The sequence below is a fragment of the Triticum aestivum genome, chromosome 3A (assembly GCF_018294505.1).
Source record: "Triticum aestivum cultivar Chinese Spring chromosome 3A, IWGSC CS RefSeq v2.1, whole genome shotgun sequence".
NCBI classification, from domain to species: domain Eukaryota; kingdom Viridiplantae; phylum Streptophyta; class Magnoliopsida; order Poales; family Poaceae; genus Triticum; species Triticum aestivum.
In genome coordinates this window covers 36,037,549-36,062,312 of record NC_057800.1, presented here as the reverse complement: position 1 = coordinate 36,062,312, position 24,764 = coordinate 36,037,549, and the positions used below count along the sequence as shown (strand labels likewise).

Below are 24,764 nucleotides of genomic sequence, written 5' to 3'. Positions count from 1 at the left end.
TTTTTGGTGTCCTGTTGTGTTTGCGGATTGATGAAAATTTGGCGAGGGAGATCATAAACCATCGCTCGCTGCAGCACATCAATTGTTGAATTCGTTTGAAGGAGCTGTCAATTGTTGAATTCGCTTGAAGGAGGTGTGTTTGCTCTCTGTTCCCTTGAGTCAATCACCATGATTTTACATCGAGACGATGTTTCTTCTTCAAAAGGGGATGATGAACAACATGGGAACAAGGAGGAACTTTACCCGCCTGTTATAGACTAAGCACTAAAAGCATGCTTGCATTCACTTTAGCTTGTTCATTCTGTTATAGGGCAGTGCTTTCGTTATGCGTATGATGCTTTCAGTTTATTGAAAGATTTGTTCCAAGGATAAATTCTGATCTTTTGAAACTATGTTTTTTTAGTGATAACCTTTATAAGTTGGACTGTTTATGGGCGCTGGAAGTCTTGTAATAACCGTTGTTGTACATACGTTTATCATCATAAGAGAGATAATATATTCTTTTGATCCTCACAAATTTTTGCAGATGGAGCTCGTTTGGCTGAATTTGCTACTGAGCTGCCACATTTTGAGGGCCTGCAATTGAAGAATACAACACTTGAGATAACAATTGAAGAATACTAGAGTAATAATAACTACTGCAAGATTGATGTATTTTCTTTTTGTTGGAGATTTTCTGCATCTTTTATGGACGGTAACATTTGAGATAACAATTTGATGTGCTAACCATCAAGATCAACTTTGACATGTTTGGTCTCTAAAAGTTACTATTGACCATCATTAGTACATCCTATAAGGTATAGTAAGTACTATGAGTAACTTACCAGACGTTGACTGTAGAAGTTGCTATCCAACTCTTGTGAAATCTAACCATGTTATTCATTTACGATACCTGTACGTATGTGGTACACAATCTGAAATAGTAGAAGGGGAAAATAAAGCATTAATGTGGAGTATGTTCCAATGGAAATCTTCAGGAACACCTTGAAGGTAAGCATCATATGATCCTTCACGTCCATTCAATCTATGTATGATAGGTGCAATCGTCTTTTAAAATTCTATGTTACTGAGTTCAGATATATGCAGGTCTGAGTGCAATTTTTCTTTAGTTCTCTGTGAGCTTAAAAATGCAACTGATGTGGCCCATGCAACTGAAATTAAAAACATGGAGAAGAATCATAAAAGATCTCGCTGAAAATGCCCTCGTTCCGCACTTCGTGTGGACAGGCAGCGCCCTTTACCTTTGAAGTCTCGAAAAATGGTCTGGGTGATGCGGGTGCCTCAATGCTTGATGCCATGTTCTGTAAGAGGCCAAGGTACTATATTTTGTCCCTGATGCATAACTTGCATTAATTTTTTGTAAACTGTCCTTTTAGAGGCAATGATGAAAATGATTTTTGTGCATGAAACAACAAACCAGTTCAGTCTTTTTTATGCAGAGATCAAATTGATTTTTGTGCATAAAATTCTTCTTTGTGATACAAGGTCTTCTAATCAGTTTCTGCGCTATGCTTGAGGTACCATAAAAGCATATGGGCATCAATTCGACAGGGTTTTGCATTATGTTTCATGCATATGTGCGCGTAGACTCGATTCTTGTAGGTCCTGAATTACGTGCTCACTGAAATCTGAAATCCAAATATGAGCTCAATGAATATTGATTGCCTCTAAAAGAAATGCTTAGGTTTTTATGTTTTTATTCAGTTTTATTTAGGGTTGAGTAGTTCAAATTTATTTTTTCAGGAATTTTTGTAGGGACCGTGTGTGTGGCACTTAATATTCGTCTTTGTGTCTTGTTTGCGCACTTAATATTGGTCTAATTTTTGTTGCATAGGTTGTATTTGGGTGTCCACGCGCTACAGGGAATTACTGTGCGGAGTAGTAAGAATTGATTTAAACGTAGAGCCTAGACTCGCACTCCATGAGCATCCATGGCCGGCGAGACAGGACCCTCGACCCTCGGCCTCTGTTGAGAAGGATCGTTCCACTGTGTCCGATTTGTAGTACAGAGCAATCTCATTCCTCTGAAGTTCCTATTGGGAAAATGGGCAAGATGTGTTTGGTTAGTGGTGCTTTGTTTTTGAGAGGTTAAGGATATGGGAGGGAATAGATTCTTGTTTGTTTTTGAGAGAGAGGCAGGGAGGAGGAAAGCGGTAGAGAATGGACCTTGGACCTTTGGGAAAGAATTACTAGTCATGGAGGAGTTCGATACGGCAAAGACCATAGATGATTATAAGTTTGATAAAGTGCCAATCTGGATTAGGATCTTTAACGTGCCGCTGGGTCTGATGTGCAAAGAATTGGCAGAAGATATGGGTGAGAATATTGGTGATCTGATAGAGGTGGACACAGGAGAGGATGGGACAGCGGTTGCGCAATGCTTGAGGGTCAAAGTGCGGATCATGGTGAAGGAACCTCTTAAGAGGGGAATGTTCCTAGACGATGAGGAGGATGCCGATGGGGACATAGTGGTCAAGGCAAAGGGGGGAGAGGAGGAGGAAGAACCAAAAATCTGGTGCCACTTTCAATACGAGTTCCTCCCGGACTTATGCTACACATGCGGCATCATGGGGCATATTGACCGTGAATGCAAGACAAAGTTGAAAAGGGGGGAGGTGGCTGAGTATGGGAGATGGCTACGTTACTTGCCAGAAGCATATCAGGGCGGTGAGGAGAGGGGGAGGCAGGCTATGGAATACAGTGGTGGAGCCAACAGAAGGAGGTACGGATGGACCAATAGCAGCGGCAGGTCAGGAAGCGATGGTCCTTCTTGGAGGAAGAATACAGAAGGGTCTGAGAGAGGCAGTGGGAATGAACGCCAGAGGACTGATGGGGAGGAGGTTACCAGCCCATTAAAGATCAAAAACATGACCGGGGTAGCCCCAAGCAGGAGAACTGATGTGGCGAAGCAGCTGGGGTTCCAGAGCGATACAGGAAGTGGCGGACAGGTTAAAGGACCCCAAATCATACAAAAGGGAGCCTTAACTGTGGAGGTAGTGGAGGGGGGTCCAAAAGAAGGAGGGGGCTTGATCAAAGGAGTGGGTCAGGTAAAAGGAGGGGAGAACGAAGTTAGTACCGATGAAGCAAAATCGGAGGCCGGTAAGGTGGGGGAGGGGGTACGAGGTCAATCAGCAGATACAAGTGGGCTGGCCGTTGTACATAATGCAGGTGAGAAGCAGAATTCAATGGGGAAAGGGGGGAGGTACAAGAAGAAAGGAAGGGAGGGAAGGGTTTTGGGGCATGCAGATAATGTGCTCCTGGAGAAGAAGAGAGGTGGGGATGACATGGTGGTTGAGGAGCTAAACCCGGAGAGTAAGAAGAGCAAGTTAGAAGGGCACGGTGCAGATGGTGTGGAGGTCACAAACAATGCTAAAGTGGGGCTGTCGGAACAGCCCTGCGTGCCCCAATGAAGCTTATCTCCTGGAATTCCCGGGGGTTGGGGAACGGCCCGGCGATTCGTGGTCTTCTGGATCTCCAGAAGAAGGAGGACCCCGATGTTCTGTTTCTGTCGCAGACGAAGATGGAGCAACGTAGACTGGAATGGTTAAGGTGGAAGATGAATATGACTTGTTTGATGGTGAAGAACTGTGAGGGTCAGAGTGGGGGGTTGGCCATGTTCTGGAAGAAAGAAGTGAACCTGCGCATTGTGGGTTTTATGTCCAAATATCATATTGATGCGGAGATTACTGAGGAGGATGGGTTCAAGTGGAGGTTTACGGATGTTTATGGTGAGCCGAAGATGAGTGAGAAAGTTAAAACCTGGCGCCTCATGAGGAATCTGAAACACCACAATAATAAACCGTGGCTTTGTGCAGGCGACTTCAATGAGGTATTACATAGCTGGGAGAAGGAAGGGGGGGTTCCACGCAGCCAGGCATGTATGGATCGGTTTAAATCAGCCCTCGAAGAGTGTGAATTAGATGACCTTGGCTTTATTGGAGATGCGTTTACTTGGAGGAATAACAACCAGGCTGCGTGCGATTATGTCAAGGAGCGGCTGGATAGGGCTGTTGCTACGCAATCATGGCGTAACCGTTTTCCTGCTTACAAGGTGATCAATGGTGATCCGTTCCACTCGGACCACAGACCAATCATCATAGATACGACCGGGGCTGCAGCAATCAGGAAAGGAGACCCGCAGAATCGTATGCCCAGGTTTGAGGCAAGATGGCTAGATGAAGAAGGATGTAGGGAGATAGTGCAAAATGCATGGGGGAGGGAGAAGAATATAGAAGGGAAGGAAGTAGCAGGAGCAGCTAAGGGAGTGCTAAAGGAAGTTTTTGATTGGAGCAAGAACGTTCTCGGCGACCTTGAGAAAAGAATTCATAGACTGAAGAAGGAGCTCGAGGCTGTAAGAAGGAAGAGTATTGATGACGAGCAGGTTCAGAGGGAGCATATGCTGCGATTTAAATTGAGTCGGCTGGAGGACCAGCTAGAAACATACTGGAAACAACGGGCGCACATCAATTGGATGAAGTGGGGAGACCGAAATACGAATTTTTTCATGCGGCCGCGTCGGAGAGGAGGAGGAAGAATAGGATCAAGAAGCTAAGAAGGGATGATGGGGCTGTGGTGGAGAGGGAGGAGGAGCTGAAGGAAGTTGTAACTAATTACTTTATGAATCTGTTCACTTCTCATGCAGGTGGTCGGCATGAAGAACTACTTGCACGAGTGAACTCTCATGTCACTCCCGATATGAACGGCCTCTTGCAGAAGGAGTACACGCGTGAGGAGGTATATGAAGCGCTGCAAAGTATCGGTGACCTCAAAGCTCCGGCCCGGATGGCATGCCAGCCGTATTTATAAGAAATGTTGGGACTTTGTGGGTGATGATATTGCTACGGAGGCCCTTGCAGTACTCAATGGGGGGCCGATGCCGGAGGGTTGGAACGAGACCTGTGTTGTGCTGATACCTAAGGTAAAGAATCCAGATAATATGAAATATCTTAGACCAATCAGCCTCTGCAACGTCGTCTATAAACTGGTCTCGAAAGTATTGGCAAACCGTCTCAAACAAATCCTTCCTGATATTATATCCCCCAAACAGAGTGCCTTTGTACCTGGTCGGTTAATTACGGACAATATCCTGCTAGCATATGAGTGCACACATCTTATGCAGAACAAAAGGAGAGGCAAGGAGGGGCTTGCGGAGGTCAAACTCGATATGAGTAAAGCCTATGATCGCATTGAATGGATCTTCCTGGAAAAGATGATGCGGAAACTGGGGTTTGGCGAAGAGTGGATTGACAGAATTATGCTATGTGTATCCTCAGTATCCTATAGGGTGAAAGTGAACGGAGATTATACGGATGTGATCGTACCACAACAGGGTCTACGGCAAGGCGACCCTTTATCACCGTATCTTTTCCTCATATGTGCAGAAGGATTTTCTTCTCTGCTGAATGTTGCTGAGGCGGATGGAACATTGAGTGGGATACGCATTTGCAACAATGCACCGAGCTTTAATCCATCTATTATTTGTGGATGACTCACTAGTACTCATTAAAGCTACAAGCGAGAGTGCTATGGCTTTGCAAAATGTGCTACAACTGTATGAGGATTGCTCGGGGCAAGTTGTAAACTATGATAAATCATCTGTTATGTTCAGTAAGAATACAAGGAATCCGAGGAAACATGAAGTGCTTGGACTGCTGAATATTAGAGCTGAAGCGCGTAATGAGAAGTACCTGGGACTACCCGTCTATGTTGGCCAAGCTAGAAAGCAGACCTTTGAGTATCTGAAGGAGAGGATATGGCAGCAGATACAGGGGTGGCAGGAGAGGTTGCTGTCCAAAATGGGGAAGGACGTGTTGATCAAAGCATGTGCCCAAGCTATCCCTACTTTTGCTATGTCATGTTTCGATTTGACCAAGACTTTGTGCGAGGAGATTGGCACGATGATATGTCGATTTTGGTGGGCAAAACAGGACAAGAATAACACAATGCACTGGCTGAGCTGGGAGTTATTGACAAGACCAAAGAAGGATGGGGGGATGGGATTCAGAGATATATATGGCTTCAATATCGCTATGTTGTCACGGCAGGCATGTCGGCTGCTAACTGCACCTGACTCCCTGTGCGCTAGGGTCTTGAAAGCCAGATACTTTCCGCGCACATCAATTCTTGAGGCAGAGGCTCATCCGGGTATATCATATACGTGGAGAAGTATTCTGAAGGGGGTGTCACTTTTGAAGGAGGGTCTGATACATAGAGTTGGAGATGGAAGCTCGGTCTAAATCTGGACGGATCCATGGCTGAACAGAGACGGACCAAGAACTCCATCCACCCCCAGGGGAGGCTGCCTCCTCACTAGAGTTTGTGAACTAGTGGATCCAGACACACAGACTTGGGATGAAGCTTTGGTGTGTGACATTTTCAGTCCGGAAGAGGCTAGCATCATCTTGGCAACTCCGGTCCGGGATGATTGGGAGGACTGCTATGCCTGGTATCATGATAGCAAGGGAGTTTTCTCAGTTAAATCGGCTTACCAAATTTACATCAAGATGAGGGATGCAACACTACTGGGGACCTTGACCGTCTTGCCAAACCGATGGGAGTGGTCTGACATCTGGAAGTTACCGTGCCAACCAAAAATCCAACAGTTCGTGTGGCGTCTAGCTCACAACAGCCTACCACTGAAACTGAATATGAAACGCCGGGGCATCAACTGTGACACTGTGTGTGTTTGTTGTAAACGGCTTGATGAGGATGGAGCTCACCTGTTTCTGAAGTGCAAACAAGTGAAGATAGTGTGGCATTCTTTGCAACTGGAGCATATTCGAATGCAGATGTGTACATGTATCGATGCACATGCAGTGGTGAATACTGTATTTCAGCTACCAGAAGAGAAAAGGATTCTGGTGGTCTGCCTGCTATGGCGATGGTGGAACTGGAGGAACAAAACAAATGCGAGCGAAGCTGCTGGACCAATAGACAATCTTGCTGGGGAGATCAATCATTGGGCAATGGATTCCCTCTCCCTATGCCGACAACCTAGTAATGCGAACTATAAGCGCATGGCCCAGGAATGGCAAAGGCCCGAGGAGGACTGCCTGAAAATTAACTGCGATGGCGCATTTTCAGCGACATCGTGCACAGGCGGCTGGGGCTTCGTCATCAGGGACCATGTCGGAGATGTACGAGGGTCTGGAGCAGGCTACCTGCACCATGTGGCCTCTCCGGTGCAGGCTGAAGCGGAAGCATGTGCTAGAGCACTTGAGGCTGCATCAAGCTGGGGAATGACCAATGTGGAGGTGGAACTGGACTGTCAGGTGCTTGTCAACGCTCTAAGAAGCCCTGAAGCTGATCTCGCCTGGGAAGGAATCCTGTTTCGGGAGATACGGACCTTCGCTCAGCTGAACTTCAACAGAATTAATTTCTCTTTTGCCCCGAGGGCGTGTAATCATCTCGCTCATGCTTTAGCTGCCTTTGGTGCTAGGCGTCAAATAATCCAGGAGGTTTGGTCGGAGGACCTGCCAAATGATGTAAATGTGCGATCGGCCAGCAACTTGGCTGGACCTGGTTAATCTATGGAATCGTAGTGTTCCATCTCAAAAAAAAAGTGGTGCTTTGTTTTTTAGGCTATGGCTATGATAACTTGATGACACCCCTTTCTAGTACAGAGCAATCTCATGCATTTGTCCTCCATCTTCAGGAACATTTATTAGTGTACAATGGCCAAGCAATTGTTTAAAAAAATAAGAAACCTGGAATTGAATTGCTAAAACATGGAATTATTCTGCTTATTTGTAGGTTAATGTATGACTATCACGTTCCCCGCCAAGTGAAATGTGCTATTTCACCACAAACATTGACGAATTTAAGTTCAGTGCAGGCAAAATGGATAAGTCTGTAACTGGAACTCTGGATAGTTGATCCTCTGACTGGCAAAAAATTTATCAAAGTTGCTGAGGTTCAGGGGTCTGAAATTAAGGTATTGATGCTTTGGGGTTCTTATCTTTTCATTCCCATGTTACATGCTATGAGTGTAATTTGGTCTTAGTATCTATCAACTTTTCCCAGCTCAAAAAACAATATATTTTTCGCCAGGACAGAGCTCAAAATACAAAGACTGACTTTTCCTTGTCTAAATTTTACTGATATTAGCGTGTGTGTATTAGCTCTGATGTGTGTTCTAAAAAAATATGTAATATTTTCATGTTGCAGCCATTTGTGAATAGTTTATCTAAATGCCCAAAACCCACTTAGAGCTCCAGAGAGGTCTTGTTTTCTTGTACTATGGATTTAAGGTGATTCTCAAGAGGAACAAGTCGCCATGGACCGATGAGATCGAGAGACGGCTCCGCGGTTGCGTGGAGTGGCGGCTGAGAGGAGAGGCAACAACAACCCGTTGTCCGTGACGGCCCGAGCATTTGCGAGAGGGGATGGAGCGGGGGTTGCATCGTCACGGCCAGTTGCCAGAGTGGATGGAGTGGTGGCCGCACGGACGCGCTCCTGGAGGTGCCGGTATGCACCCTGATTTTGAGCCTGGGAGGTTCCTTGCTCTGTCCTATTCTCAAGGGTGTTCATCTACTTTGGTATCGTGCTCTGGAGTCAGGACGATGCACTAATGCAGGTTTGATTCTTTACTTTTTCTTTTGTTTTATTTGTATGCATATCCCTGAATTTTGTGAGCCGTGATTTAAATGTTGTCGTGTGTGCCATTGTGTCCTATATAATTATTCTATTGAAGCACCGCTGCAACCCAGTTTGTTTATCAAATTGATGCAAGAAACAAACTAATACATAGAGAGTATAAATTTATTGCATTAATCTATATATCCCTGCACCTAGCGATAGGTAGAGATGGATAAATTTTGTAGCTTTTTGATCCCGGTTTTTCCTATTGAAATTATGGATTTGGAATTTAATCATGGATTGTTTCGATTGCCTGCTTACGAAATCACAATGAGCACAAGTCTGCAACCTTGAAGGAAAACCCGTTGCAACTGATGACATAATATTACGTCGCAACAAGAATGTATAGAGCTGCAGAGCTCTGTGGATCCTTCTCTTCACAAAAGGTGAGGTTTAAAGTTCATGTTTGTGCTTATTGAAAAACAAAGAAAGAGACGAGTTGCTTGATATATTGACAGGTATATAGTGTATGAAAAACACGCTTATAGTTCTAACATGAATTTGATTGACTTGGGAGTTGTGACATGCAAGTATTTTATAGTTGATAATTCTGTACTACTTGTTATATTGTATAAAAATAGTCTCTGGTTTCATCTTCTTTGATGACATATTTTCTATAACAATTGAAATGCATTATGCACATGTTCTTTTTATTGTGGTTCCATATTTTTTCAAATTTATATATTCTCTATGAATAGTAACATAGATGCACGTTCTTAATCTATTTTAGATTTTTGTTCACCCGAAAATGCAGTATAGATCTGCCATTGACATTTTTTTTAAGCACTGGGTGAACATTTGCCGAGATGCTGATAGGAAAAGCCTTTTTGTTTCCTCATAAAATGTTGCCCATCAGTTATTAAACTTAATGGATGCATGTTGTGGGCTTGATGACCATGTACACCTTTTTTAGTTAGAACTGTGTCTGCTATGGATCTATCTTGCTTAATACAAAGAACTCTGCATGCTTAGGAAACAAGAGGTAATGTAAACAATAGATTCTCTTGTGAAATTGCGATCAGCCTTGGGACGTGGATGGCGAGAAGCGGAGGCATGTGCCTAGAGTAGCGGACCATGATGGATTGATGAGCTGATGTCACGTGACGTACTCACGTGGCGGCTGGTTAGGCTCCGGCGGCTGGAGCCATCATCGACCATGATGCCGCGCCAGGAGCACAAGGGCTAAGACGAGGACATGTTGGTGCTGATGAAATAAGGTTTATTGGGTCGTCCTCTTCCAGCAACATATTACACAATCTATTTAAGCTGATTGATTCTCTTTGGTACAAATGTCCCTCATTTAGTTGATGAAACTCTACCTTCATAAAATTAATTGAGTTGGGAACCATAACATATATACATCTATGACTGGTATCTATTTGGCTATATTAAACTGACAATTTATTCATTTTACCGGAAGGATATGTCGTGAAGATGATTAATTCTACAAACTATACTGCTAATTCATCGGAAATGACTACCAACTTGTTTAATTCCGCATGTGCAGGTGCTGCCGGTTGATGGGGGCCTAACCATGAGTCTAACTGAAAGTGAACGGGAGCGATGTGCAGAAAAAAATCTTAGCACATAGGCTGAATTTGTATAGTACTTCGAATTTATTAGGCAGTACCCCCTCCATTTGTATATCACTTCCGAATACAAGTTCAGGTTATTAGGCAGTACTATTGAATTTAAGGATTGATACTTAAAGATTTTAAAAGGTTACTAAATTTTGTACCAAGTCTACTGTTATGTATGGGAAGAACATGCGCTAAAATATTGATAATGCAAATGAAAGTGATCGTTTGATTATTAAATCATGCCACTAATAAGATAAGTTCTTGTCACTTATTTCTTCACAAATTTCCATTGTTCAGGTTCGGACTTGATTTGTTGAGCTATTTTAATTTATGTATGAGAGAAATGAAATACTTTATGAGTTGTATGTCGAAACTTTGATCAGTTCGTTGTGGAATAATGTCGGTGATTTGGATTCTTAACTAATTTATGATAGGCTTCCTTTTTGGGGGCTCTCATTTGGTTTTATGTTCTTTTTTTCTTACCAGATAGAAGATACTTAATGTTGGTATCCCAGAGTTTTACTTACTAGATATAAATAGAAATGAGACTTATTTATTGAGAATTTTATTTGTAGTTTGTGTTAGTGCCCTCATACTTCTCACGTGAAACCTTGAAGAAAAGCATAATGAATGATATAAAAATGCTGGTGGTGCGGAAAAAATATAAAGTCGAGGGTACAAAAGTATTAGGATCTCCATGCCGGCGGATGTAGTGGGTTGCACTGATTGCAGTTACTTCTTTGCCGTTATTTGTTGTTACTGCCATAGTTCATTTTTCGTGTTTATCATACCTCATGAATACACTTGAGTGAAATTGGGGATAGTATATATGCATTCTTCCAGAGTTTCAAGAAGGATAGCAGAGAAATATTTCTTGGGGCTGTGACATAGCTGTGTGGTACTTCTACATCTGTAGCATTTACAGTTCATGTACTTACAGCTTAATGCAAGCATTGTGATTAGTTACAGATTTCCTTTGATTTAAATTTCTAAATGTTAACAACAATGACAACTTGTGACATGCCTAAGTTTAATTTCCATTGAGAGAGAGTGGGCGATGGATTATGAGATGGAACGAAATTAAAATCCAACTGATCTGGCCATGGCTGGTTGTCACAGAATCCTTGTGATATGTTCTACTTTGACTTGAAATGTGCGGCTATGATAATGTAAGTGATGAGTTTTTTTCCCGAATCTTCTATGGGAGGTCAGTCAGAGGTGAGTTGTAGACCAAGAGTTGGTGGGCAGCAGGGCATGCACGCGCACGAAGAACAAATCTGAACCACGCCCCTGCTTCTATTGGTTTCTACATAGAGCGTCTAGCTTAGAACTTAGACCAGTTGGTCGCTGTCAAGGTCGCCAAGGTGGTCTTACAGCACCGCCGTGGGGATTTCTCGTGATTTTATGTAGGCAAGCCGCAAGCGGTGGTGGTGGTTTGCTGGGTGGTGTTGCTGCTTTGGGGAGAGACGATGGTCCTGTTGTGGGGATAGCCAACGACAATACATTGACTACAGACTCATCGCGGACTCGTAGTGAACCTGGATGCAGTGAGCCTGATTCGTGGATCGATGGCAGGTCTTGACGTTGTTAGAGTTTGGATTGAATGGCTGTGGGGGGTGGTGTGCTTGGTTGGGTTCCCATGGAAGAATGTGGCCTCCCCGTGGATCTGGTCGTGGCCATCACAGAGGACATTGTCGCCCTTCCCCGAGGAGCAAGGATAGTGCAGGCGGCAGCAGGGGTTAGGGGTAGATGCGGGGAGGGATGTCGGCATCTGCTTGAGGTCATCGTGATGAAAGCCTTGATGACCCGTCTGTATCAATGGAGGTGGAAGAGCATGAAGTCGAGATTGGATAGGAGTTTGAGTTCTTGTTGGCCCTGGATGGTTCCCACTTTAGGCTCCGTTCGGTTTGCAGGGAGAGAGAACTAAGGAAAGAAAATTTTGTAGGGATATGGCTGATGGCTACCGGATTGCCATGGAGTCTAGAAACACGGGAACCAAAAAAAATTAGACTGTTTGTGTTGCAGGAAGATACGGGTATGAAGCAGTACATGACCATAATATTTTATGTCTTTCTGAGTGGAGTACAATGCATGCATGAAGTTTTTTATTGAACTGGTCACCGGCTCGCCTCAGGCTTTCGTCAAAACATGATATCTGACTGGATTCTATCTTTCAAGCAAAATCAATACGAGAAGGCCTTGTTTCATTTGAAGTATTCTTCATACTTTCTGTGAACCGAACACCACCAAGGCAAAATTTCCTATGGACGACAGTTCCTTTAAAAGTCCTACATATTTTCCGTGAACCATACGCACCCTTAGAGATGTATTTTTTTCACGTGCCAGGTTGATTCTAAAATGGATAGGGGCTTTTCCGCAGAAGTGCATGCCGAACAAAAAATATGACCTCCCTTTATTAGTAGGATAGATGTCATATTCTTTGTTATTGTTGGTTCGGTAAAATTTTCTAATACTTGATTGTTGCGCTGCTAATTAGAGCACCCAAGATTCACCCAAGATGAGAGGATGATAAATAAAAGACACTGATATAAATTTTGAAGAGCACGTTGGCAACGCACGGGCGTTTTACTAGTTAGAAATAGAGATTGTGGAGTAGCAGGTTGGGTTACCCATTGGCCATAGTCTTAGGGAGATTGTGGAGTAGCGGGTTGGGCTACCCATTGGCCGATCCAAATGGAAGAAAACTACGCCTGCCTTTTGTCTGTTTGGGTGGTCAAACGAACAGGTGTTCGCCCCATGTCCGCCATTCCATGGCTAGTGCACCCAATGGAGCAACCCATTTGGCCTGTCCTGGCCTTTTTTTTATCAATTTATCATTTTGTATACACATTGTATATTTTTTATACATAAGTAATATTTTCATATACATGTTTAATATTTTTTTAAATATATGATTAACATTTTTAACACATGTATTTTTTATGCCTACTTGTTTTGTATAAACATAAACAATCATACTACATTTTTTGTATACATCAGAAACTTTTTTTATATACATATTTAACATTTTTTAAATACATAATTAAAACCAAACTTTGGTTCCCCATTCCTATATCCCTCCCAGCCAAACCAGAACCCACCCGTGCGCAAGCCACCGGCCGTGGAGGAGGCGCCGGAAACGCGCGCTCGCAAGAGGCGTAGATCTGATGGAGAACCACCGGGAACGGCAACTTCAGCGGCGAGGAACAGGGAAGGCTCGATGACCTGGACTTCATCAGCCGTCTCACCGATGCCTTGCTAGGCACCGTCATCTCCCTCCTCCTCACCAAGGACGGTGCACACACGCAGGCCTCCTCCCGCCGCTAGCGTCCCCTCTGGCTCTCACCTAATGCCCCGCTCAACCTCGGGGCAGACTGGAGTCTCTCAGACAGCGACTCCCGCGTCGCGCTAGTCTCCAGAATCCTCTTCGCCCGGCCCGGCCCGCCACTTCTTGCTCCTCATCTCCCTCCAGCCTGACATCCTAGGCGTGGTCGACGGCTGGTTCCGCTCCGGGTCCCTCGCTGGCCTCCCGGACCTCCAGATCTCCAACTTGCAGTGGCGCCGGCACTGCCCGCTGCCGCTGCCATCGCACGCGCTGATCCGCTTCGCGCCCATGCTCCGCGTGCTCAGGCTTTGCGACCGCCGATTCTCCGACCTGGTCGCGCTGCCCACTTTTCCGCACCTCAAAAGGCTCCTCTTGCACAATGTCAGTATCTCGGAGGACTGCCTCCAAGGCATCATCTCCAGATGCACCGTTTTGGAAAACGTCTCACTGTACAAAATGGCATTGGCCCGCCTTTGCATCAGCTCGCTGACTATCAGGTCCATGGGCTGCTATGCTCATTATTAACAAGGTTTCGAGGAGCTGGTCATGGAGGACGCCCCTTTCCTTGAGAAGTTGCTAGTAATTTGTCCACACAATGATCCGGAGGCCATCCGGGGGAATACTGGGTTTGTTCTCTGAAGACATATCCACACTCTACAGTGGAACCACAGTCTTTCAGGTAGCATCCTGAACAGTCACAAATTCAGCATTCCTATTCCTATATGCAGACTATTTTCTTCACATTGCTTACATTTTTCTCCAGAAAATGGTTGCCGTCAGCTTGGCAACCAAAATGCACACAATGAAAATTTTGGTTCTTCACTCTGTTGGTCCTAATCTGGGTGTGGCTATTGACTTCCTGAAGTGCTTCCCTTTCTTCGAAAAGCTTTATGTCATTGTGGGTGTTTATAGCTGTTGCTCTAAACTTCAAATTAACCATTGTCCATTGGGTCAGAGTTATGACAAGTAAACTAGTATTAGTATTTTGCTGCTAACTTGTTAGCAACTGCCTTCATATCGTTTCTTTTCCCTATCCCCAGTTGCATCATCAACAAGAGGATTTAAATAATGCGCTGGACTATGGCCCATTGGATCCGGTTGAACGCCTTGAGCTCCACCTAATTAAAAGTGCTAGTGTTGCTGAACTACAACGGCGATGAAAGGCTGTTCGTTGACTTTGTGAAATTCTTTATTTTGAACGTGAAAGTGCTAAAGAAGATGGAAATCAGAGTCCTTTACAACTGCAACGACAAGTGGATGCATTGGCAACGTAGGTAGCTACAAGTTTTTTCTTTTTTTGAAAAGGAGGATGACCCCCGGCCTTTGCATATCTAGAAGATGCATGCGGCCATTTTATTTATTATTCACAAAAACCTTACAAAGAAATACATCAATAAGTCTGAAGTTACCATCTTTGCAACATCTGTCGCTACTCCTATCTAACTGATAAAGGGGGTGCCGAGAGTCCAGGCCAAATACCAAACAGACCTCGCACCAATGCCTAACATCTAAAACCCGAGGCCCCAACTAAGCCACCTGCTCTTTTTCTTTGCAAAGGAGGAATATCTCTGGCCTATGCATCGGTCGATGCATGCAGCCATATTATTAGAAACCACAATAGAGTCTTAACATCCAAGAAAGCTCAAAATCCGAGAAAAAAAAGAAAATTAATATGTAAAGCGCCACAACCGGCAATAAAGCGCCACATCCGGCGATAAATAACAGGCTACGATGTCTACACATGCAGCCTATTATTAACTCACCATCCAAATCGGCTGAAGATATCCGTGCTACCCAATAACCATAGGCCCCCTGTAGTCTGCATGAGTGAGTAACGACCACATACGGATCCAGCCTGTAACTCTGTAGATAACCTGCAAAAAAAAATGGTGAATGTTGTACCATTAAAAGACATATCATTTCTAGTGTTTCATATAGCCCACAATAAAGCACACATCCCTATTCGAATATGTTTAGCTATGTGTATGTCTACTCCATAGAGTCACGTCCCAAATAACGTGTTTAAGCTCATTTGAGGTTGGATGTTAAAAGCTATATGAATAGATCGCCATAACAATTTTGCAAGTGGACACTCGAGAAAGAGGTGTTTAATCGTTTCGTTTTGATCACAAAAACAACACCTGGGGTTACCAACCCAATTCCTTTTCATCGGATTATCTTTGGTCAAGATGACTCCTTTGTGGATGAACCACATAAAGAGCTTGATGCGGAGTGGAACTTTAATCTTTCATATGTGCAAAGACCTCGACAATGGCCTGGAGTCAATTAAGTCCAAATACATGGATTTCACAGAGAATAATCCATTTTTGGTTAATTTCCAACTAATTTTATCCGCCTGGTCTCAAAGTTGAACATACATCAACCTATGGACCAGGTGTAATCAAGCATTCCAACGTTCCCCTACAAGAGATCTCCTAGATTGGATGTTAAGTGGTACTAAATTTAACACTATGGCGACATAATCCTCCTTACGTTGCACAATATTATATAGGAAAGGGTATTGTAAAGCCAGAGGCGTCTCCCTTAGCCATGTGTCCTCCCAGAATCTAGTAGAGGTACGTACCACTACCAATTAGGAACTTCACCCGCCGGAAGAAAGTTAATTTTGTCTTCATTAACCCTTTCCAAGACGGTGAGTCCGTTGGCCTTGCATTCACCTGGGCCAAAGTCTTAGTATGTAGGTATTTATTCCGTAAGATTTGCACCAACATGCCTTCGGTCTCCGTAGATTGTCTGTATAGCCATTTGCTAAGCAAACATCTATTCTTTACCTCTAAATTCTCGATCCCTAAGCCACCCTGGTCTTTTGGTCTACACATGATATCCCATCTAGATAGTCTATATTTTTTCTTGGCCTCATCGCTTTGCCAGAAGAATCGGGATCTGTAAAAGTCTAATATTTTCCGTACCCCTATCGGTACTTCAAAGAAAGATAGGAGGAACATCGGCAAATTTATCAAAACCAAGTTAATCAACACCAGCCGCCCTCCGTAAGACATTAGCTCGCCCTTCGTCAACCGTCTATGATGGATTGGATCCCGAGATAACTAAAAGGTAAGGATCCCATTTCACAATCGAACAAGTTTCTATAATTATCTTGTTCTTCTTTAGCTCTCCCAAAGTAGGACGGAGATGCCCCCATCTACGTGATGGGGAATGAGACATATCCGCTAATAAGTACTGCCAACATATCCGCTATAATGTTGAACAGCACAGGAGACATGCAGTCTCCATGTCGTAACCCCTTACGTGTCTGGAAATAATGACATGTGTCATCATTGACCTTTATCCCGACACTGCCTTTCTGTATGAATGAATCCACCTGAGATCTCCAGGCTTCGTTGAACCCCTTCATACGTAAGGCTTGCTGAAGGAAGGGCCATTTGACCTTATCATACACTTTTTCAAAATCCACTTTGAAGACAACCCCATCTAGTTTCTTCGAATGGATTTCGTGCAATGGTTCATGTAGAACTACCACCCCTTCTAGGATTTGTCGTCCTGACATGAAAGCAGTTTGAGTGGGTTGCACGACCGAATGGGCTATCTATGTCAACCTATTCGTGCCATCCTTTGTAAAGATCTTAAAGCTTACATTGAGAAGACATATCGGTCTAAACTGCTCAATGCGAACAGCATCCACCTTCTTTGGCAACAACGTTATTGTTCCAAAATTGAGGTGAAACAAATTTAAGTGGCCTTCGAACAAATCATGGAACATAGGCATAAAATCACTCGTTATGATATTCCATCATTTCTGCTAAAATTCTATCGGGAACCCATCTGGCCAGGCGCTTTATTATGCTTCATTTGCGTTATAGCATTGAACACCTCTTTCTCAGTGAAAGGGGCAAACAACACCTCATTCTCTTCTAAGTTGAGTTGCGGTATGTCCCCGATCACATTCTCACCAATAGAAATGAAACTTTCTTCGGGTGCTCCAAAAAGTTTCTTATAATATTCAGAAATGTATAACTTTAGGTTCTCATGTCCTACAATTGTACCCTCATCTTGTTCTAGCTGTATTATCTTTTTCTTTCTATGATTCCCATTAGCAATCAGGTGGAAGAATTGTGTATTATCATCCCCTTGGACAATCTTAGAAACCTTTGCTCTAAGCGCCCATTTCATCTCCTCCTCTCTCATAAGGGCTTGTAACTTATTCTCGGCCTCATTCTTAATATCTCTCTTAGAAGTATTAAGAGGTATAGATTCCACTTTCACATCAAGTTCATTAATAATTCGTGCCAATCTTTCCTTTTCCACTTTATAGATACCACTTTGGTGTTTGTCCCAGCCTCTCAAAAACTGGCGCATATGTCTGATTTTGTTTTGCCATCTCTCCACACTAGAAGACCCTCGCATGTCTCTAGCCCATTCAGCTGCAATGCGCTCCATGAAGCCCTTCCTCTCAAACGATCCTAGTTCGAAAGAGAAAGTATTTTTGTTTCCCACGTGGGTCGCTTCCCCGGAATCAACCAGTAGTGGGGTATGATCAGAGATGACCCTCTGTAAGGCTTGAACCGTAAACAACGGAATTTTTTCTTCCCACTCAACACTAGTGAGAACCCTGTCCAATTTCTCATAAGTAGGAATTGGAAAAGAATTGGCCCACGTGAATTGCCTACCAGTGAGGTCAATCTCCCTCAAATCGAGACTTTCAGTTATCATATTAAACATGAATGGCCATCTTCCATCAAAGTTGTCATTATTTTTTTCCTCTTTTCTTCCAGTGATATTGAAATCTCCCCCACCAGAATGGGCGACCTTTCATCCCCACAAATTCTCACCAGATCTGCTAGGAATTCCGGTTTAAGCTCTGGTTGTGCCGCACCATATACGGCCACCAAAGCCCATCCAAAGCTGTCAATTTTTGACCTTACACGAAATTTGACAGCAAAATCACCGTGGACCACATTCAGCAGCTCTAAAGTTTCGCACTTAACCCCAAGTAGTATCCCTCCGGATCTCCCCCTTGGAGGTAAACAGTGCCAGTCAAAATCAACCCCCTTGAAATGGTGTTGAGAAACTGGGAGGTGAAATTATCTCTACCCGTCTCCAATAAAGCCATAAAATCTAATTTTTGTTCTGCTGATGTATCGCTAAGGAATCTCCTTTTAGCCAAGTCCGCTAGACCTCTGCTATTCCAGAATATCCCTTTCATATTTCATCATGAAATTTTTTCTTTTGTTTAACTCTCGCACTTCGGCACACCGCCGATGTAGGATAAACCTTCCTCTTCTAGTTTTTTTTGGTTTATCCTTCATCTGCTCAACATGTTGAGCATCTGTGTCATGAGTGGCCTCTGGCTGTAGAGGGGCCACATACCCCTCTGAAACCATATCCTTCTCCTCCACCTCTAAGCCCTCCGTGGGGACCAAATCCTCACAGAGACTCTGAAGCGCAGTTACTCCAAGATCATTGATATCTGCTTCATTCATGGGTTTTACCGCTGCTAGATGTCGTATTAAATCCACAGCTCTATCTGCCTCTAAGCCTAGTAGATCATTAATTGACTTTGCGGTTTCTATGTCATTACTACTAAGAGAGATCCCTAAGTTATTGGATTTATCAATAATATCATGCTCAGAAAAGTGCAGAATTGAACAACTTGTATTAACTGACATACCTGTATGAGCTTGATGTCTCGAAGCTTGGCGGCCCTCATGGCTCGACCCATCTGTATGTCATCCGCGTCCAGCTGACCCTGGATCCGGTGACAGAACAATCTGTCACCGGACATAGGGTCCGGATACCCCCAAAAGCGATGACGTCCTCCAGAGCGACTCCAGCCGGCACTCATCGGTTCGGCGCCCTCTCAGAGACTGTCGCCGCCATCTTCCACCGATCCATCTTCAGAGCATGTACCGACGCATCAATTACCAGGCCTGCAGTCGATGCCACCATGACGTCAGACAACGCCACCTCCCTACGCGCGTCCATCATCACACATCCATTGCCGAGACCCTGTTGCGCCACGCCGCCAAGACTCCACATTGCCAATGCGAACAAGAAACGCCGCTCCACTAGTAAAACAGTAAAACCGTTCACTGGTCCCTCGATCTAATGCACACCTCCAAGAATGACGCCCCAAGGAGGGAACGACACGAGAGCGGCGCCATCATCCGATCAATTGATCAAGGGTTTCCCAAGATGCACAAATCGAACTTACAAGTGGATAGAGCTTCCCAAGATGCACAAATCGAACTTAGATATTTGGCAGAACTCCCCTCACCTTATGCATATCTAAAGAAGATGGAAATCAGAGTCCTTTACAACTGCAACGACAAGTGGATGCATTGGCAACGTACACTGCTACAAGTGGAGAATAGAGCTTCTCAAGATGCACAAATTGAACTTAGATATTTGGCAGAACTCCCCTCACCTTATGCATATCTATGATTTGTAAATGGCTGATCCCTTTGACTCATCCTTGTGTGGATGCTCCAAGGGTGTTAGATAAGCCTTTCCAAAGATTGCTTTGTTCCCATGCTGGAGCAAACCAGGATTTAGGAGGGGAACAAGATGGTTAAATGTTACTAGTTTTTGTGTGCTACCTTCAATAAGTACTTATTATTCTCCTGCTCAAAGTCATATTGTAAGCTGGGACCACCTGCAGGTTGCAGATAAGCATAACAACCTTATTTTGCTAGACTCCGAGGTTCCTGTTTGCAGTGAAGAATATATGCAGTTTTCTCAGTTTTGTTACATGTCCAAGCTCTTCCGTAAATCTCACTCTTATAAAGAAAATTAAAGTTTGAACGTTGTTTTGTGTTTACATTCAGGTGGCATTAAAATGTATTCTTCTCTGCTTTTAATGGTTTTCCTGACTTCATTCTGTCACAAATTGCTGTATTGAACATAGGTTCAAATGATACCATGGAGGAATTTCTTATTGTGTTTTCTTTTGCGGGGTATTTTCTTATTGTCTTTTGACGATTATGACGGTTGTTATTTTGTATCCACATCCATTTATTTCATGACATCTCATTTGGAGATTGCACACATGTTTCTTGGTTTCTGGTTAGGCAATTCACTAGATAAAGTGTTGAATGAAAAATTGTATGGAGACAGGGTGTTCCAGGATTCCATGGCTAAAGAACCGTTTTTTTGGAGGAAAAAGAATAGCAATCCTCCTTCAGAGTCTTCTAAAGATATTTATATTTTAAAGATGGCTAAAGAAGCAGTTTGTGTACAAAAAACAAAGAGTGTGGATTATGTGAATTGCATGATGTATTGCTGTTCGTGCATAGGCACGTATATATGATGTACAAAGGTGGGCCATGGACCTCAACTATACAAGGAACTATAAGGCGGGCCCAATACATAATATGCACGTAACACATATACTCAACACCCCCCCCCCCCGCAGTCGAAGCAGCACCGCGGCTGACGCAAAGAATGGACCGGAACTCCTCAAATGACGTCGTAGGCAAGCCCTTGGTCATGATATCGGCAAATTGTTGGGAAGTAGGGACGTATAAAACACGAATATGGCCAAGGGCCACCTGTTCCTGAACAAAATGAATATCCAACTCAATATGCTTGGTCCGTCGATGATGCACCGGGTTAGCGGAGAGGTAGACCGCCGAGACGTTGTCGCAGTAGACCACCGTGGCACGATCGACAAGGCAAGAGAGCTCCTGAAGTAGCTGGCGAAGCCACAAACACTCGGCAACGGCATTGGCCACTACACGATACCCAGCCGCAGAACTGGAACAAGAGACCGTAGGCTGCCGCTTGGACGACCACGAGATAAGTGAGGGTCCAAGGTAGACACAATAGCCCGAAGTGGAGCGACGAGTGTCAAGGCAGCCCGCCAAGTCTGCGTCGGAGTAGGCGGTGAGGGCGGTGTCGGCGGAGGCGTAAAGCGTAACGCCAAGATCCATAGTGCCACAGATATAGCGGAGAATCCGCTTGACGGCAGCCCAGTGAACGTCTCGAGAAGCATGGGTATGAATACACACCTACTGCACGGCATACTGGATCTCCGGTCGAGTCACAGTGAGGTACTGGAGAGCACCAACGATAGACCGATAGAAAGCGGCATCCGAAGTAGGAGAACCATTTGGGGCAGAAAGCTTGGCCTTCGTATCAACAGGCGTAGCGGCGGGCTTGCAGTTAAGCATGCCGGCGCGCTCCAGGAGCTCGTGAGCGTACTTTCACTGATGAAGGAAGAAGCCATCCGGACGGCGCACCACCTCGACACCGAGGAAGTAGTACAAAGGACCCAAGTCCTTGATGGCGAACTCAGCGCGAAGACGAGCTATGAGCTGACTGAGGAGACCATCCGTACATGCCGTCAGGATGATGTCATTGACATAGAGCAGCAAGTAGGCCGTGTCAGAGCCCTGATGATAGACGAAGAGCGAGGCGTCCGAGCGGGTAGGACGGAACCCAAGCTGATGGAGAAACGCCGCGATGCGCTGGTACCAAGCGCGCGGAGCCTGCTTGAGCCCGTACAAGGACCACGAAAGCAGGCACACGTGGTCTGGAAGCGCCGGGTCAACAAACCCGGTGGGCTGCTGGCAGAAGACCTGCTCCTCGAGGTGACCATGGAGGAAGGCGTTGGAGACGTCCATCTGGTGCACCGGCCAAGCACGGGAGACCGCAAGGTGGAGAACCGTGCGTATCATGCCGGGCTTGACGACCGGAGCGAAGGTGTCGGTGAAGTCGATGCCAGCACGCTGTCGGAAGCCACGAACGACCCAACGCGCTTTATAGCGATCAAGGGTACCATCAGGACGGAGCTTGTGTTTAAAGACCCACTTCCCGGTAATCACGTTGGCGTGGCGGGGACGGGGAACAAGCTGCCACGTCCGGTTGCGCAACAGGGTGTCAAACTCCTCTTGCATCGCAGCCATCCAGAGCGGGTCACGAAGAGCGGCTCGAACGGAGGACGGCAATGGCGACGGCTCAGAGGTGGACGCGGAGGACGGCAATGGCGATGGCTCAGAGGTGGACGCCGCATGGATGTAGTCATCCGAGGAGTAGCGCGAGCTCGGGCGAAAAACGCCTGTATGAGCGCGGGTGACCGGACTGGCCACAAGCGCCAGGGGGGCTGCGGGCGCCGAGGAGGCTGGGGGCGCTGGGGGCGCCGAGGGCGCCGAGGAGGCCGGGGGCGCCGAGGGGCCGCGGGGGGGCCAGTACGCGCCGCGGTTATAGGAGGCGCCGCTTGCGGGGGGCGCGCCTCAAAGCCGGGGGGCGGGCCAAGGGAGGCGCGCGAGGGCCCTAGGAGAGGCGTCGAGGAGCCCGTGTCACCGGTGGCGGGAGGAATAGCCGGGGGTACCCGCTGAAGCGGAAACACATGCTCATCAAAGTAAACGTGCCGGGAGGTGAACACACGGTGGGAGACGGGATCATAGCACCGATATCACTTGGAATTAGAAGGGTAGCCGATAAAGATGCAAGCGACGGATCGAGGTGCAAGCTTGTGAGAAGCAGTGTCGGCAGTGTTGGGATAGCAAAGGCACCTAAAAATACGCAAGTCGTCATAAGACGGAGGCGTACCAAAGAGAAGATGGTGAGGTGCGTAGTTCCACCGTCGGCGGCAGGGTCTAAGGTTAAGAAGAAGTGATGCAGTGGCGAGTGCGTCCGACCAGAAACGAGGTGGCACGTTGGCATGAAACAGGAGCGTGCGAACACAGACATTCAGAGTGCGAAGGACGCATTCGGCTCGACCGTTCTGCTATGAAGTGTACGGACATGTGAGGCGGAAAACGGTGCCGTGATGCGCCAAAAAAGTGCGGAAAGTGAGGTTGTCGAACTCTTTTACATTGTCTGTCTGAAGCGCAAGGATGGGACGCCCAAAATTTCATGCGGACATAGGAGTAAAGAGCCGTCAAGGTAGAGAGTGCATCCGACTTTCTGCGCAAAGGAAAAGTCCACACATAGTGAGAATAATCATCAAGAATGACCAGATAATATAAATAGCCCGAGTTACTAGGAACTGGAGAGGTCCACACATCGCTATGAATCAACTGAAAAGGAAAAGAAGCAATGGTGGTGGAATTATTAAATGACAGGCGAACGTGTTTGCCGACTCGACAGGCATGACAAGTGTGATCCTCGATCTTATTGCAAGTGAAACTGAAACTCCTAGAAATATGACGAAGTGTGACGGGGTTGGGGTGACCTAAGCGAGCGTGCCAGAGATCAACTCCAGTGAAGAGAGCGACCGGTGCGGTGGTGGTGGATGAGGGCGAATGCACCGGATATAGCTCGCCGGGGCTGTCACATCGGTGAAGTACCATCCTGGTTCGAGCGTCCTTGACACTAAAACCAAACTCGTCAAATTCAACAGTGACAGGGTTTTCACGAGTGAAATAACGAACGGAGATAAGATTCTTAATAAGATGAGGAGACACAAGTATGTTAGACAAAGATAAAGACGTAGAAGTAGAAGGAAAAGAAGTATGCCCAACATGTGTGATAGGAAGTGTGGAACCGTCGCCGACAATGATGCGGCGGTCGGTGGAGACAGAAGTGAAGGAGACAAGATTACCAAGATGAGCAAACATGTGAGCCGTAGCACCAGTGTCCATGTACCAATCACCACCTCCAGTGTAGTTATTCGGCGTAGGAGCGGCATGCAGCCCGATGAGGAGCACCGGGTCCCAGGGCGCCGGCGACAGGGTCGGTGAGGGAGACGGAGGTGCCATGGGGAAGCCGTAATCACCGCTTAGCTGCGGCGGTGGGTACTCTCCATACGGCTGCGGAGCCGCGTAGTATGCATGAGGTGCGGGAGGGGCGGGAGGCCCGTACGGTGTGGATAGTAGCCCCGGCGGCAATTGCGGTGCCGGGTAGGCCGGATGATTCGTCGAAAAAATCTGCTGGCCCGCTGACGACCCCCACCAATACCCGGAAGACCCGTACACGGGCGAAGCTCCGTACGCCCCCTACGTGAGAACGGGCGCGTGGGGAGCCGCACTGGAGGGCGCCGACGGCGGGGCGACGACGGACTGGCTGAAGAGCGCCGGCCGCGGAGCCGCGACAGAGGGCGCCGGCGACAGGGTCGGTGAGGGAGACGGAGGCGCCATGGGGAAGCCGTAATCGCCGCTTAGCTGCGGCGGTGGGTACTCTCCATACGGCTGCGGAGCCGCGTAGTATGCATGAGGTGCAGGAGGGGCTGGAGGCCCGTACGGTGTGGATAGTAGCCCCGGCGGCAATTGCGGTGCCGGGTAGGCCGAATGATTCGTGAA

At 46.0% G+C, this 24,764-nt stretch overlaps 1 protein-coding gene across 6 annotated transcripts; it reads left to right on the top strand.

The window, feature by feature from the left end:
- The first annotated feature begins 1 nt into the window (after position 1).
- LOC123060050 (ribosome-binding protein 1) lies at positions 2-10,496 on the top strand. Of its 6 annotated transcripts, none has more exons than XR_006427706.1 (7): positions 2-133; positions 527-990; positions 1,087-1,316; positions 7,835-7,933; positions 8,167-9,023; positions 9,610-9,854; positions 10,145-10,496. XR_006427706.1 is itself a non-coding variant. In XM_044482619.1 (5 exons), exon 5 carries the CDS (start codon positions 2,097-2,099, stop codon positions 3,408-3,410), a length of 1,314 nt encoding a protein of 437 aa, XP_044338554.1. In that variant the 5' UTR covers positions 2-133; positions 527-797; positions 927-990; positions 1,087-1,316; positions 1,835-2,096; the 3' UTR covers positions 3,411-7,099. The 6 variants fall into 6 exon arrangements, 1 of the variants encoding a protein (XP_044338554.1); XR_006427707.1 differs by having other exon boundaries at positions 7,830-7,933; XR_006427708.1 differs by having other exon boundaries at positions 7,753-7,933; positions 9,660-9,854.
- The last annotated feature ends 14,268 nt before the right edge of the window (positions 10,497-24,764 follow it).